At 45.0% G+C, this 13,524-nt stretch overlaps 1 protein-coding gene across 1 annotated transcript; it reads right to left on the reverse strand.

Annotated features, from left to right (window-relative positions):
• Positions 1–312: 312 nt before the first annotated feature.
• LOC110538640 (glial fibrillary acidic protein) lies at positions 313–7,633 on the reverse strand. Its single transcript, XM_021625581.2, has 9 exons — positions 7,079–7,633; positions 4,024–4,084; positions 3,791–3,886; positions 3,484–3,645; positions 3,172–3,297; positions 2,790–3,010; positions 2,494–2,537; positions 2,231–2,316; positions 313–2,006 (listed from the first exon to the last, which is right to left on the reverse strand). Exons 1-9 carry the CDS (start codon positions 7,603–7,605, stop codon positions 1,956–1,958), a joined length of 1,374 nt encoding a protein of 457 aa, XP_021481256.1. The 5' UTR covers positions 7,606–7,633; the 3' UTR covers positions 313–1,955.
• Between the last annotated feature and the right edge of the window lie 5,891 nt (positions 7,634–13,524).

Genomic DNA, 13,524 nt, shown 5'->3' on the forward strand with positions numbered 1-13,524 from the left:
AAATGACGCATGTTGATTATGACTATGTGGGTTCTATTGATTATGATCAATCAACAGGTGCCCAACTGTCCTCCTGAACTCTGGCGCCCCACACAACGAGTTTCTAACGTGGTCTACGCACATCAACAACTTGGAGGTGCTGGGTATGTCAAATGAAGTCATGAAAAAGGTCCAGCTGGTACTGGATCTATCTTCATTTCATGAGCACACACAATCATACAACGGTACACATTCAATCCAAGCAGCAGCTTGTGTTGGACTAAAGGAAGCAAATAAAAACTGTCATTCACAAAAGACTCATTCAGACACAAATACTAATCAAACAAAATGGCTTTATTGTTGTTAACGGGTTGTCATAATGTTGGTCAAAACTAAGGTTATATTCACATCTTGTAGGTTTTTCTTAGACCTACTGCAGTGTGGTTCAGCTGTGGCTACTGTAAGAGGCAGACAAGAAGAGAAGAAATAGTATCTAGAGCTGACGGGTGAAGACACGAAGGCAAAGCAGAGGGAAAGGAGATGTGAAAGAAACTCAGGCACATTAGAAGACGGTTACGGTTTGTCTTTAGTGAAGAATGAAAAGCAGTCTGTAGTCACCATCTGTACTGAATGGTAGGTGACAGGGGTGTCAGTTTGTTTATGTCAGCAGGGGTGCTAAGCAGAGGGATAGAGCTGGGATTAACAGTTAGTGTTGTGACAGCCACCCGCCAACCCTCATCCTCTCCTCCTCTCCTTCAACCCTCCTCCTCTCCTCCAACCCTCCAACCCCCCTCCTCTCCTCCAACCCTCCTCCTCTCCTCCAACCCTCTTCCTCTCCTCCTCTCCTCCAACCCTCCTCCTCTCTTCCAACCCTCCAACCCCCCTCCTCCACCTTCCAAGCCCCCCCCCCCCCCCCCCCCCCCCAGGGTTTCTTGGAGAGGGCTGTCATCAGGGAGACACCATGTAACCCCACCCGCTCCACCACCACCAAGCTATCTCAGCAACACCCTCTTTTGTGTCTCTCTACAATCACTGACACTCCAGAGATGGGGCTGGGGGAGGAACAGGGGATTTCAGAGGTAAGGGTCTCGTCAATACTCCCTGTCTCACCTCCATCCTGTCCCTCTCACCCCTGGTGCGTAAGTGGATGTCCCCAGGCGCTGTTCTAGTGTTAAGATATGATGTTGCAATGAAACAGTGGAACTAGAGACACTGCATCCAGAGAGAGAAGGGGGGGGGCAGTGTATGACGGAGGGATGAAATTGATATGGTGTTTGGCCCTAGAGGAGAGTTACATCAGCTTCTTTCTTTTCACCAACAGTTCTGCTAAAAGCACTGTCATTCACACGTCATCTTCCTTGTCTGAGACCCATCCTGTCCACTGCTAACCCCAGCAACTGTACTTTCCTCTTGACTTCTCACATCCACTCAAACCACACAACTTCAGCACGACCCCTACCACTAGCTGAATAACAATCACTACATTTCAAGGCCCCCTCTCTGGCTACAATCCAAACACAATGAGAACATTTCCCACTCTGATCTGTCACTATTATGAGCTGAACAAAAAATACATTTCCAAGCATTAAGTCTGTTAATCACAAAGGGTAGTAGTCCAAGACCCTTCCTTCTAAGGTGCATGGCCACACTTCCCAGCACTAAAGCCTATCTCCAGTTACAGCAATACAAAAATAATACTTTTTTGGCAAAAATGCTAATAAGGATGCAATGAGGGATTTTTTTTTGTTTCAACAAAATGCAACTCCTAAGTATTTAATGATGTAGCATGGTCTGGGGGTGATGATGAAGAGGGGATGAAGGGGATGGGGAGGTGGTTGCAACTGGGGGGACTTTAAGGTTTGGAGAAGAGGGAGGTGCCTGGTCAGGAAAGGGTATCATTATCATGCAAGGCCTCTAAGCGTTACTGGGGAGTGGGGACAGTATGACAGACATATAGCTAGCAACATTTGTGTCCTTTAAGGACTGTCAGGAATCTCCTTCCTCTCAGCCGTAGACTCCTTAATGATCTGAAACACAGAGCAGGGAACAGGGCATGTTGGGTTGTAGATGCAGCAGTAGGGAGGGACTGTCAATAAGTGATCTGAAAGCTTGTGAAATTGCATGTATTGAATAACACAATGTAGCATGCTGCCCTCTGGAGGAGCTAAGTAGGAAGCAAGCACATTCACACATCTGATATGGGAATAAATCCCCCATGGACTCATTCAATGGTCTATGATGTTCTACATACCTCCCCGTCTCTAGTCTCCACAGTCCGCACTATGATGCTCCTCTTGACATGGGCCTCTGGAGAGAACTTAGTGTCCATACTGGTCTCTATACTCAGGGAGAGGGTGAGAGAGACGTTTAGCTTTCAGATGCCCATGAATCCAGTCAGAGCCGAATCCTAACTTCAGATTTATGCATCAGCACATCATTCATATGGCTGGGGTAAATTATTAAATGCCATGATAGACTACGCTAATATTTCTGGGTCAGGATACCCTTACTCACCTCTGAACTGCAGGTTGGAGAAGCTCTGCATTGGAACAGTGATCCTGAGGAAGAGGAAGAGAGAGTATCAGTAACTACCAGCCACCACCTATTGTCTTTTCTTTCTTCATCACACTGTCTCCTCCCGACCCAGCTCATTAGATCCACATTATTTTATTATTTTGTTCCACTTTATTCCCTCCAACACCCTCTCTCTCCTTCCCTCCTCCCTCCTCTCTTCCTAACTTCTACCCTCCTTCCTCTCCACCCTCCTCTCCCTCCACCATCCTACTCCCTCTCCACCGTTATCTCCTCACCTGCTCTCCTCTCCCTCCAGCAGCTTCCTGTAGGTAGCAATCTCTATGTCCAGGGCCAGTTTGACGTTGAGCAGGTCCTGGTACTCCTGCAGGTGTCTGGCCATCCCCTCCTTCAGAGTCTGGATCTCCTCCTCTAGATGACCCACCATATCCTGGTAACCAGCTGTCTCCACGGAGAAACGGTCCTCCATCTCACGCAGCTGCTGCTCCAGAGACTCGTTCTGCAGGAGAGGAGGAAGAGAGGGAGAAGGAAAGGAAGGGGGAAGAGGTTTGGAAAGAGATGAAAGAGTAGAGGTGGTTCAGTTAGAGAGGGGAGTCATGGAACTCATGTTCATTGTCTCATTGTTGATACAGCACACTCTGCTCTGATTGGACAACTCACTGTTCCACGGAGCGCCTCCACATCACAGGTCATGGCCTGGAGTTGCCGGCGGTACTCGTTGCCCTCCTGTTTGGCCAATCGCAAGGCGTCTGCATTCCGAGTAGCTGCGTCGGTCAAGTCGGCAAACTGTGCATTACAACAAAAGGAGAGACAGGACACTTTAAAGGTTTGCATCTTATAGTGTGTTGTCAATGTGTGCATTGTGCAACACCTGGCTGTATGCATGTTTATCTGTATGGTAGTGTGTCTCCCTGTGCCTGTACAGTAATGTGTGTACATGTATATGCAATAGCCCAAGCTTTCTGATATGACCTTGGAGCGGTACCACTCCTCCGTCTCCTGAATGTTTGAGGAGGCCACGGACTCATACTGGACCCGGATGTCCCTCAGAGCAGCGGTCAGGTCTGGCTTGGACACGTCCACATCCACATGGACCTGCTGGGCCATCAGCTGCTCCTGCAGCTCACGCAGCTCCTATAGAGAACCAACCACAGGCTTACAGGTTAAAAGTCACCTCTTTCATTCTCTGAATATTCACTATTTACTTTAGAGATGGAAACAGAGGTTGGTCAGTAAGGACTAGAGATTGCCATAGAGACGAGGGGAAGCTGAAGCTCACCTCCTCGTGGATCTTCTTGAGGAAGGCAATCTCATCCTGCAGTGCGTCTATCTTCCTCTCCAACTGGACACGGTTCAGAGACGCCTCATCCACATCCTACACACAGAGAATCCTTAGGTCAATGTGACCTGTATATTCCTCATATAAAAACACGGGCTGTGAAGATCACATGCAAAGAGGGACATGGTCAATAATAGTGACATTTATACAAATTATGAGAGAAATGTCCTCACCTGTCTAAAGGCGTTCAAGTTGCTCTCTGCATCCTGTCTAAGAACCATCTCATCTTGCAGTCTGATTGAAAGAGAAAGGGAGAGTGAGGAAAAATAGAAAACAGACAGATAAAAGGAGAGGCAGTGTTAGGGTGCACACTAAGTCCCCTCATTGGTCACGCAAAGAGGATCCATGCACCTCAGATAAAACCTAGTTTCAACCTATTCTCTATTGATACAAAGTCAATGAATCCCAGTCATCATCCCACCAATTACCCAATATATATGATCATGTTTTCCATCCATGATCAGCATATGATTAAATGTGTCTGTGTATGGATATCCTTGTATACATAATGACATGAATAAACTGATGATATGGACTGTTTGAGTACCACTTGTCTTCCATGCTGCAGTAGCAGAGTTGGCAGTAGGTGGGCTGAGCTCAGCTGAATGGAGAGCTTACACATCATTAGCCATTCACTTCTATACATCAGCCTGTCATCAGCCTTTCCCACGGAGGCGGAGTTTACGCATACAGAATGGAGCCAAAACACACACACACACGCACAAACAAGCACACACACATGAACACGCAAGCACACACACACACTTCCAAACTCCATCTACCACTATCTGCCCCACACTGAAACACACATGCTCACACACGCTCAAACTCAGATCTGTATTTCTTCAGAGACTGATGAATTGGTGTTAAGAGAGTAGAGTTGGGAAACCAGCAGGAAACACGAACTGACCTCTAACCTTGTCAACCTTCACCATTGATACTCATGCTGAGCTCTAAGAGGTGAAAAGCAGATGTCTCTTAATGTTTTTTTATATTAGCTTTGGTGCTATTTTCACACGTATGTGGTGAATTTTCAAAACTCTTAGTACCAAACTAACACGTTATTCATATTAAAAACCTTTTATTGTGCTCTCATTTTGTTTGGAGACATCTTTCACCAAGCAACCATTGATACTAAGTATAAGACTCCGGGCCTGGACGAGACAGATGGTTTTTAAAATGTTATTTACTGCCGTGTCTATTAATTATCCAAATGCACTGCCGCTTTCCCACTCCATATTGCTACAGAATTTTTACAAATGCCAAGGGCAGGGCAGCCACCTGAAATGCCATACAAAGGCAAAGAGCAGTCTACGCAAACAGTGAATCTGAGAAAAATGGCTTTAAAGTATTTTTTTACTCTCCAGCCAAATACATTGTAGGTTGATAAGTGATAATGCACTGACCTATGACCCCTAAAATGCTGATACTGCTCTCTGCCTTTGTATGATAAACAACTATATGGGTAATGCAAAAGAAAAGTACAGTATCTACAATCTAAATGTGTTTATCCAACCTTTTGACTGTCTCATGGTGTGTGTGAGGGCATGTCATGATCGGGATGGCCTGAACTCAGAGCCCGATAGAATACCAAGGCAAACTGCAGGAACTTCACTTAGTAACTTCACTTACTGCTGTTTGCGTTGGTTCTTATGTGGATATTGTAGTTACTGCACATTTGAAACTCAATTTTCTTTGAAAACGGAAGATAATTGAACCAGGAGACTACAAAGCCTGATTTCAGTCTTAACTCAATTTGACCAAATGTATAGTTACCACTGTTTTCAATTGTATGACAGAGAACATCTCTGATCTTGTCAATATCAGATTCTAAATGTTTTGCAGTAAAATCCTAATAGCCAAATCAAAGTGAATTGGTTGCGTGCAGATTTGCAGATGTTATCGCAGGTGCACAAGTACTGGTTTGTGCCATTTTTCTCTTTCTCTCTGCATTGTAGGGAAGGGACCGTAAGTAAGCTATTAATCTACACTTGTTGTTTAAGAAGTGACAAATACAATGTTATGTTGTTTTATTTGTGCAGCGAAATGCTTCATTATCATAATTGTACATTATAGTACATATATATTTATACTTTATAAATATACTTTTTCACTATTTAGTTCTCTAAAACTGTAGTAGAAAAAACATCTAAAATCTATAGGTTTACCAAACGGTTAAGTGATTATCAATTAAGAGCAGTCGGTTAATCGTAAAATGTCATTTAAAAAATGAGAAGACAATCATAGCAAAAATAAAGTGAACATTGCATTGTGAAAAGCAATTACTTTAAACAAACATGTATTGCATTGTGAATGTGAAACATGTATTTCCAGATGAAACACTAATTAAGTTTGGTCAAAAAGTGAATGTATGATTTGATGTTGTACTTCCTCAATTGAGTTGAGAAATGACTGCCTTTCTGATGATGTGGTTTGAGTTCTGTACTAAGTGTTCTGAAAATATACCACATACTGCACCAAAGCAAATGAAAAGATCTGTAATCAGAGAGCAGTGACACTCACACACACACGTCTCTGATCCATAGTATACACAGGCTCAGAAACCAATACAAACCTAGATGTTCCCTTTGTCCTTGGCAACAACAAAAAACACCCTGTGAAAACATAAGCCATAACCTCATAACTATAAACTATGCCACTTAAGCAATAAACCAATAAACATAACTAAGAAGCGTGTATTTGACCAATGAGTATTAAGGGGATCAGGCAACAACAGAACATCTGCCTGGCTCCCTGGTCTCTTTGTGGAAATCAGCTCTATTGTGTTTCCTCCTCCGTGTTTCCTCCATTCCTCCACACTCATGAACGGCTGTAGGGGTCTGGTCAGGATCATGTTTAGAAAGAGGGACACCCATTGAGTAACGCCTTCTCAGAGCACAGTGTTTTCAATAACCAACAAGCCAAAGCATCTACTGAGCAATTTTATCATGTAACACGATATCCAGTTATACTGAATTGTGTTATGGCAACTACCATTTGTTGGTTTTAGACTGTAGCAAAGATTCCAATTCAAAATTAACATATTGACCAATACACACGCCAAACACTAGGAATCCACTAAATCAAATTCCGAATAAACTTTTAAGGGGACAGACTGCTGAAGCAATTAGAACTCCACAATATCAATTGGAACTCCAAAATACTAAAACAAAGTAGACTGATCAGAGACTAATTATATTGATGGAAATGAGACTGCCTCATTCTCACCTCTGTTTGAGCGTGGCCACGTCAGCAGCCATGTTGTCCCTCTCTATCTCCAGCCGGGCCTTCCCAGCGCTGAGTCCGTCCACCTGCCTGCGCAGCTCCCTCAGCTCCTCCTGGAAGATGTCCCCCAGACGGCTGGGCTCCTTCCCCCTCAGTTGGGTCAGCTCCGTCACCAGCACCGTGTTCTGCTGCTCCAGGAAGCGCACCTTCTCTATAAAGCTGGCGAAGCGGTCATTCAGACCCATCATCTCCACCTTCTCGTTGGTGCGCGTCTCCCGGTACTGGGCCTTGAGGAGTGAGTCAGCCGAGAAGTCCAGCCGGTTCCCAGGGGTCCCCAGGAGCAGGGCCCCTCCAGCCGACCCCAGGGAGAGACGGGAAATGGTGCTGGAGTGGGTCATGTGGCGGGGACTCCCATGGAGGGAGAAGCGGCTGGAGGAGAGACTGCTGAGCCGCACGCCCCCACCCACGCTGCCGGCCCCCTGGGGCCCGAAACGCTTCCTGTAAGATGACAGGACTCTCTGACTCTCCATGGCTGGAATAAAACCCTGTCAGGGCACACACATGCCTTTTATAGGGATAGACATCCCCATCCTGAGAGAGAGTACACAGGGAGGGGTGAAAGGGACGGGCCGGGCCGGTCACTGAATAGGACAGAGAGAGGGACATACAGAAAGAGAGAGTGAGAGACAGACAGAGAGAGAAAGAGAGAGAGAGAGAGAGAGAGAGAGAGAGAGGGAGGAGGGTGGTTTGTGTGACACTCAAAAGCTGTGTGCCAGGGATTGTTTGTGCTCGTCCACTCAGATACAAATGTCTCCTGGCCTTTCTCTCTCTCCCTCTCTCTCTCGTCCTTGTTTGAATAGGATTTGGTGCGACAGAGCTTGGCTACCAAATCAAAGCTGCCTCACACACATGCTCAGTCACACAGACACAGATGGGGACAGAGTGTGATTTAAAGGGAAGAAAAGAAGCAGGGAGGTGAAGGAATGAGATCTCTTTTCCTCCATCCCTGTTAGTCGGTGACTAATAGGGTCAGAAAAAGAGAGGGACAGAGAAAAAGGGGACAGAGAGAGGGTCAGATAGTAGCTGTGTTCTTGTGTGGCACTCTGTCTCGCTTGGCGTCCAAAATATCCCACTAAGCCCTCCAGATTTATTGGTATTACTCTGATTGGCTCGCGCCACTCTGTGTGTGACAGCAGCACCGTCTAGGAGCGTCTCACACCCCATCCCTGTTCCTCTGCTCCTCTTTAGTCTTCTCCTTGTCGGAGTCTAAATGGGAATGAGTACAATTACATGTCTTATCTAGGTACATCAAATAGAAGTCAAGAACAGTTAATCAATTATTGAATATCTACATTTACCACAGTATCTCCAAACTATTGTGAGATAGTAGGATAGTAGGAGAGCAAACAGAGGGGAGTAGAAACAAAATAATGTTATATTAGCTAAATGGCATTATTAGATTAACTCTTATTCAACAGCTGACCTGCATATCAGCATGTGAAAATCATACTGGGAGAAAAATTATAATCATTGTCCTTGTAGTCATGGATACATAATAAATGCCAGTGTACTAAACAGTCAACAAGTGACACCATTACAGTGTGCTAGCCGATTGGAGAAGCTTTGGGGCCACAGGGCTGAACAGTAGCAGCTATACATCTCCACCTCTTTGTCCCTCCTGGAGTTTCTGACCATGATGTCACTGACAGGCTACAGATGGATACATAAGACCTATAGGCCACATCTATCAGTGGGTTGGAGGGCTTCTCTTTGGACGGACACACAGCCACACACAGGAGCATGGCAACATAACACACACACATTATTAATCCATCACTATCACTGCCATTATTAACTGTGATCAACTGCAAAGGAAGCTATGTGTCAGAGGATGGGCCAGTAAGACCAGAGGCAGCCAGTTGGATTGCAGCCTCTTAGCAACAATACGACCACTCCCTCTTCCTCAAGTCACATCTCATAAAGCCCTGTTGTAAGTGATGGCAGCTCATTCAATCAGACTTAATGACTGCTTAGCCTGAAAAGAGGGCAATTGGACCTGGAGAAATAAATCGGTATTGGGCATGGTTGAAAAGTCCAACGAGTTCTGGGTACCTATCCAAACAACAATATGTATGCCAAAGTAAGTATTAGGTTACTATAAAGGGGAACACCTGGTCAGCATCTTCCACATTTAACCTAAATCCTCTGAATCCAAGCAGAGCCTTAATTGATGTCATCAGCACCCAAGAGTAGTTGTTGGGAATGAATTACCTTTCTCAAGGGCAGAACAACACGTTTTTCAACCTTGCTGGCTCAGGGATTCAAACCAGCAACCTTTCAGTTACTAGCCCAATGCTCTTAACCGCTAGGCTACCTGAGGGTGAGACAGTCTGTGAGTTATTAGATAGTTGAAACTGTCACAGGACTCCAGCAGATGGATGGTTGGAGAATGGGGGGATGGGACGTAAAACCTAGTCTGAACCCGACAAATCAGCAGCCAGTCCGTTACGAATCAATTTCCATCCATTATCATGGCAACCCCAGGGCCAGTTACTTCAAAACATGTTAAACTCTTGCTGACTCTCATCTAATAGGATGTGACTCTTGGATGGGATGAAGCCTTATATAAACATCCACAGCTATTATACAGTCATGATGCCCAGATATGATCCTAACATGCTCAACCAGGTCTATGATCTCTCAAGCTACTATACCAGCAAGATCCTAGGGCCTTTTCCCTCCTGCTCGCCTCTGATCTCCCTCTCCCCTCCAACCAACTCTGGCCCTGCAACAGGTAGTAAAACCCACATCGCAGACCATAGAAACCGTCTTTGTTACCAAAACACTCTGTTAAAAGAAATGTGTAGCCAGTGGGAACCAGTGAGACTGGAAGACTGTAAATACAGAAAACAACAGAGTGACTTGAATTCCATTTGGTCCCTGTTGATAGAGGTTAACTGAGTGGGTCCACTGTAAGTCTGGCTGGATGTGTTGTTTTAAAAGCTTCCATCTAGCAGGATTAATAACGTGGTCTCAGCATTAAGGTGACACTAATTGTATCGCCCCCTGGATTTCTGAGACAGTCACTGTGGTTGCCTCAGATCTGGTCACTTAGGCAATATCTGTCAGAGGAGAAACATTCAGAAAGAGAGAAAGATGGAAAGAGACAAGGGAGAGAGAGAGAGAGAAAGATAGAGAGAGATTGGTCGGAGTGAAAGAGGGTGTCCCCCTCTCTCCTCTCAGAGCCAGTGGAAGGCCAACAAAACATCTGATTCCTGTGGGGCAACATGAGGAGGAGCCCATCTCATTTGCAAGGAGCAGAAGAAAAGGCGCCTTGCCTGGGTGTTGAGCAGAATCTTAATGCTGTTCCTCCAGACTGATCTCCCTCCAGAACCACAGGGACGGCCAGCTCTGTTTGCCTGCACACGGCTCCCCCCACCTCACCATTCAGGCCTTTTGAACCCTTTCTGTTACTGCCGGTTTAAACCCCTTTCCACTCTCTTCTATGGGAACTACCCTACCTCAGACCCCCTTGCATCCCCAGCCTCCTCTCTATGCAAATGAGCACACCCCAAATTCGGGCCATTCAGCTGGATACACCTCATCCCCCACCCACAACAAAACTCACACAGCAGCCCCTCCTTCTCAACTAGATTAAGCACGCCCCATCAACTCAATGATATGGGCCCCCAGTCAGCTCAATCACGTATAAATCCCAACGCCACATTACTTAATCTTAGTCCTCACATGGAGCTCAGGGACCCGGGACCCCATCCTCTCTGCCAACAAAGAGCCCATTGATAACAGCAGAGCCCGGGGAATGGGGGTCCCAGTGGCCCATGGGTATCACCTCAACTCACACACACATACTATGCCCACACACAGCATGCAGTGTACTAATCACTGATGTACAGTATCACTGATGTGCATTATCACTGATGTACATTATTACTAATGTGCATTATCACTGATGTACAGTATCACTGATGTGCATTATCACCGATCTGCATTTTCACGGATGTGCATTATCGCTGCTGTGCATTATCACTGATGTACAGTATCACTGATGTGCAGTATCACTGATGTACAGTATCACTGACGTGCATTATCACTGATGTGCAGTATCACTGATGTGCATTATCACTGATGTACAGTATCACTGATGTGCATTATCCCTGATATACAGTATCACTGATGTGCATTATCACTGATGTACATTATTACTGATGTGCATTATCACTGATGTACAGTATCACTGATGTGCATTATCACCGATCCGCATTTTCACGGATGTGCATTATCGCTGCTGTGCATTATCACTGATGTACAGTATCACTGATGTGCAGTATCACTGATGTACAGTATCACTGACGTGCATTATCACTGATGTGCAGTATCACTGATGTGCATTATCACTGATGTGCAGTATCACTGATGTACAGTATCACTGATGTGCATTATCACTGATGTACAGTATCACTGATGTACAGTATCACTGATGTACAGTATCACTGATGTACAGTATCACTGATGTGCATTATCACTGATGTACAGTATCACTGATGTACAGTATCACTGATGTGCATTATCACTGATGTACAGTATCACTGATGTACAGTATCACTGATGTGCATTATCACTGATGTACAGTATCACTGATGTACAGTATCACTGATGTGCATTATCACTGATGTACAGTATCACTGATGTGCATTATCCCTGATATACAGTATCACTGATGTACAGTATCACTGATGTGCATTATCACTGATGTACAGTATCACTGATGTGCATTATCACTGATGTACAGTATCACTGATGTGCAGTATCACTGATGTGCATGCTAGCATTAGCACAGGTCCTCTCAGGTATGATGGGACGTAGTATGTAGTTGTTAGTGTTGGAAGGTGCAGTTGTGAAATCGTAATATGCCAGATGTGGCTGCATAGGTCCAGTCCCCGCTGGTGCCCCCTGTGTGTGTGTGTGTGTGTGTGTGTGTGTGTGTGTGTGTGTGTGTGTGTGTGTGTGTGTTTAACTGGAGCAGACAGACAGGCTGAATCACTGACTATGACTCAGCACCACTGGGTCCAAACTGAGTGTGGTCACAAAGCCTGGGGAGCCAGTTTAGCCTCTGTCCAGCAGTCTGCCTGTCAGCACTAATGCTGGGCCCCAGCGGCCCAGAGAAATACCTAACAAACAGAACTGCATAACAAACAGACCCAGACACATAGCACACGAAGAGAACCACATACCTTCGAAACACTAACACTGACCACAATCACATACTGACTACAATAACTCACTGACCACAATAACACTACCAATGACCACAATAACACTACCACTGACCACAATAACACTACCACCGATCACAATAACACTATCACTGATCACAAAAACACTACCTCTGACTACAATAACACTACCACTGACCACAATAACATACGGACTACAATAACACTACCACTGATCAAAATAACACTAACACTGACCACAATCACATACTGACCACAATAACACTACCACTGATCAAAATAACATTACCTCTGACTACAATAACACTACCACTGACCACAATAACACTACCACTGATCACAATAACACTACCACTGACCGCAATAACTCACTGACCACAATAACACTACCACTACCACTGACCACAATAATACTACCACCACTGACCACAATAACACTACCACTGACCGCAATAACTCACTGACCACAATAACACTACCACTACCACTGACCACAATAACACTGACCACAATAACACCACCACTGACCACAATAACACTACCACTGATCACAATAACACTACCACTGATCACAATAACACTACCACTGACCACAATAACACTACCACTGATCACAATAACACTACCACTGATCACAATAACACTACCACTGATCACAATAACACTACCAATGACCACAATAACACTACCACTGATCAAAATAACATTACCTCTGACTACAATAACACTACCACTGACCACAATAACACTACCACTGACCACAATAACACTACCACTGACCGCAATAACTCACTGACCACAATAACACTACCACTACCACTGACCACAATAATACTACCACCACTGACCACAATAACACTACCACTGACCGCAATAACTCACTGACCACAATAACACTACCACTACCACTGACCACAATAATACTACCACCACTGACCACAATAACACTACCACTGACCGCAATAACTCACTGACCACAATAACACTACCACTACCACTGACCACAATAACACTGACCACAATAACACCACCACTGACCACAATAACACTACCACTGATCACAATAACACTACCACTGATCACAATAACACTACCTCTGACTACAATAACACTACCACTGACCACAATAACACTAGCACTCATCACAATAACACTACCAATGACCACAATAACACTACCACTGATCAAAATAAC

This window comes from Oncorhynchus mykiss, chromosome 12 (assembly GCF_013265735.2).
Source record: "Oncorhynchus mykiss isolate Arlee chromosome 12, USDA_OmykA_1.1, whole genome shotgun sequence".
Classification (NCBI taxonomy): Eukaryota; Metazoa; Chordata; class Actinopteri; order Salmoniformes; family Salmonidae; genus Oncorhynchus; species Oncorhynchus mykiss.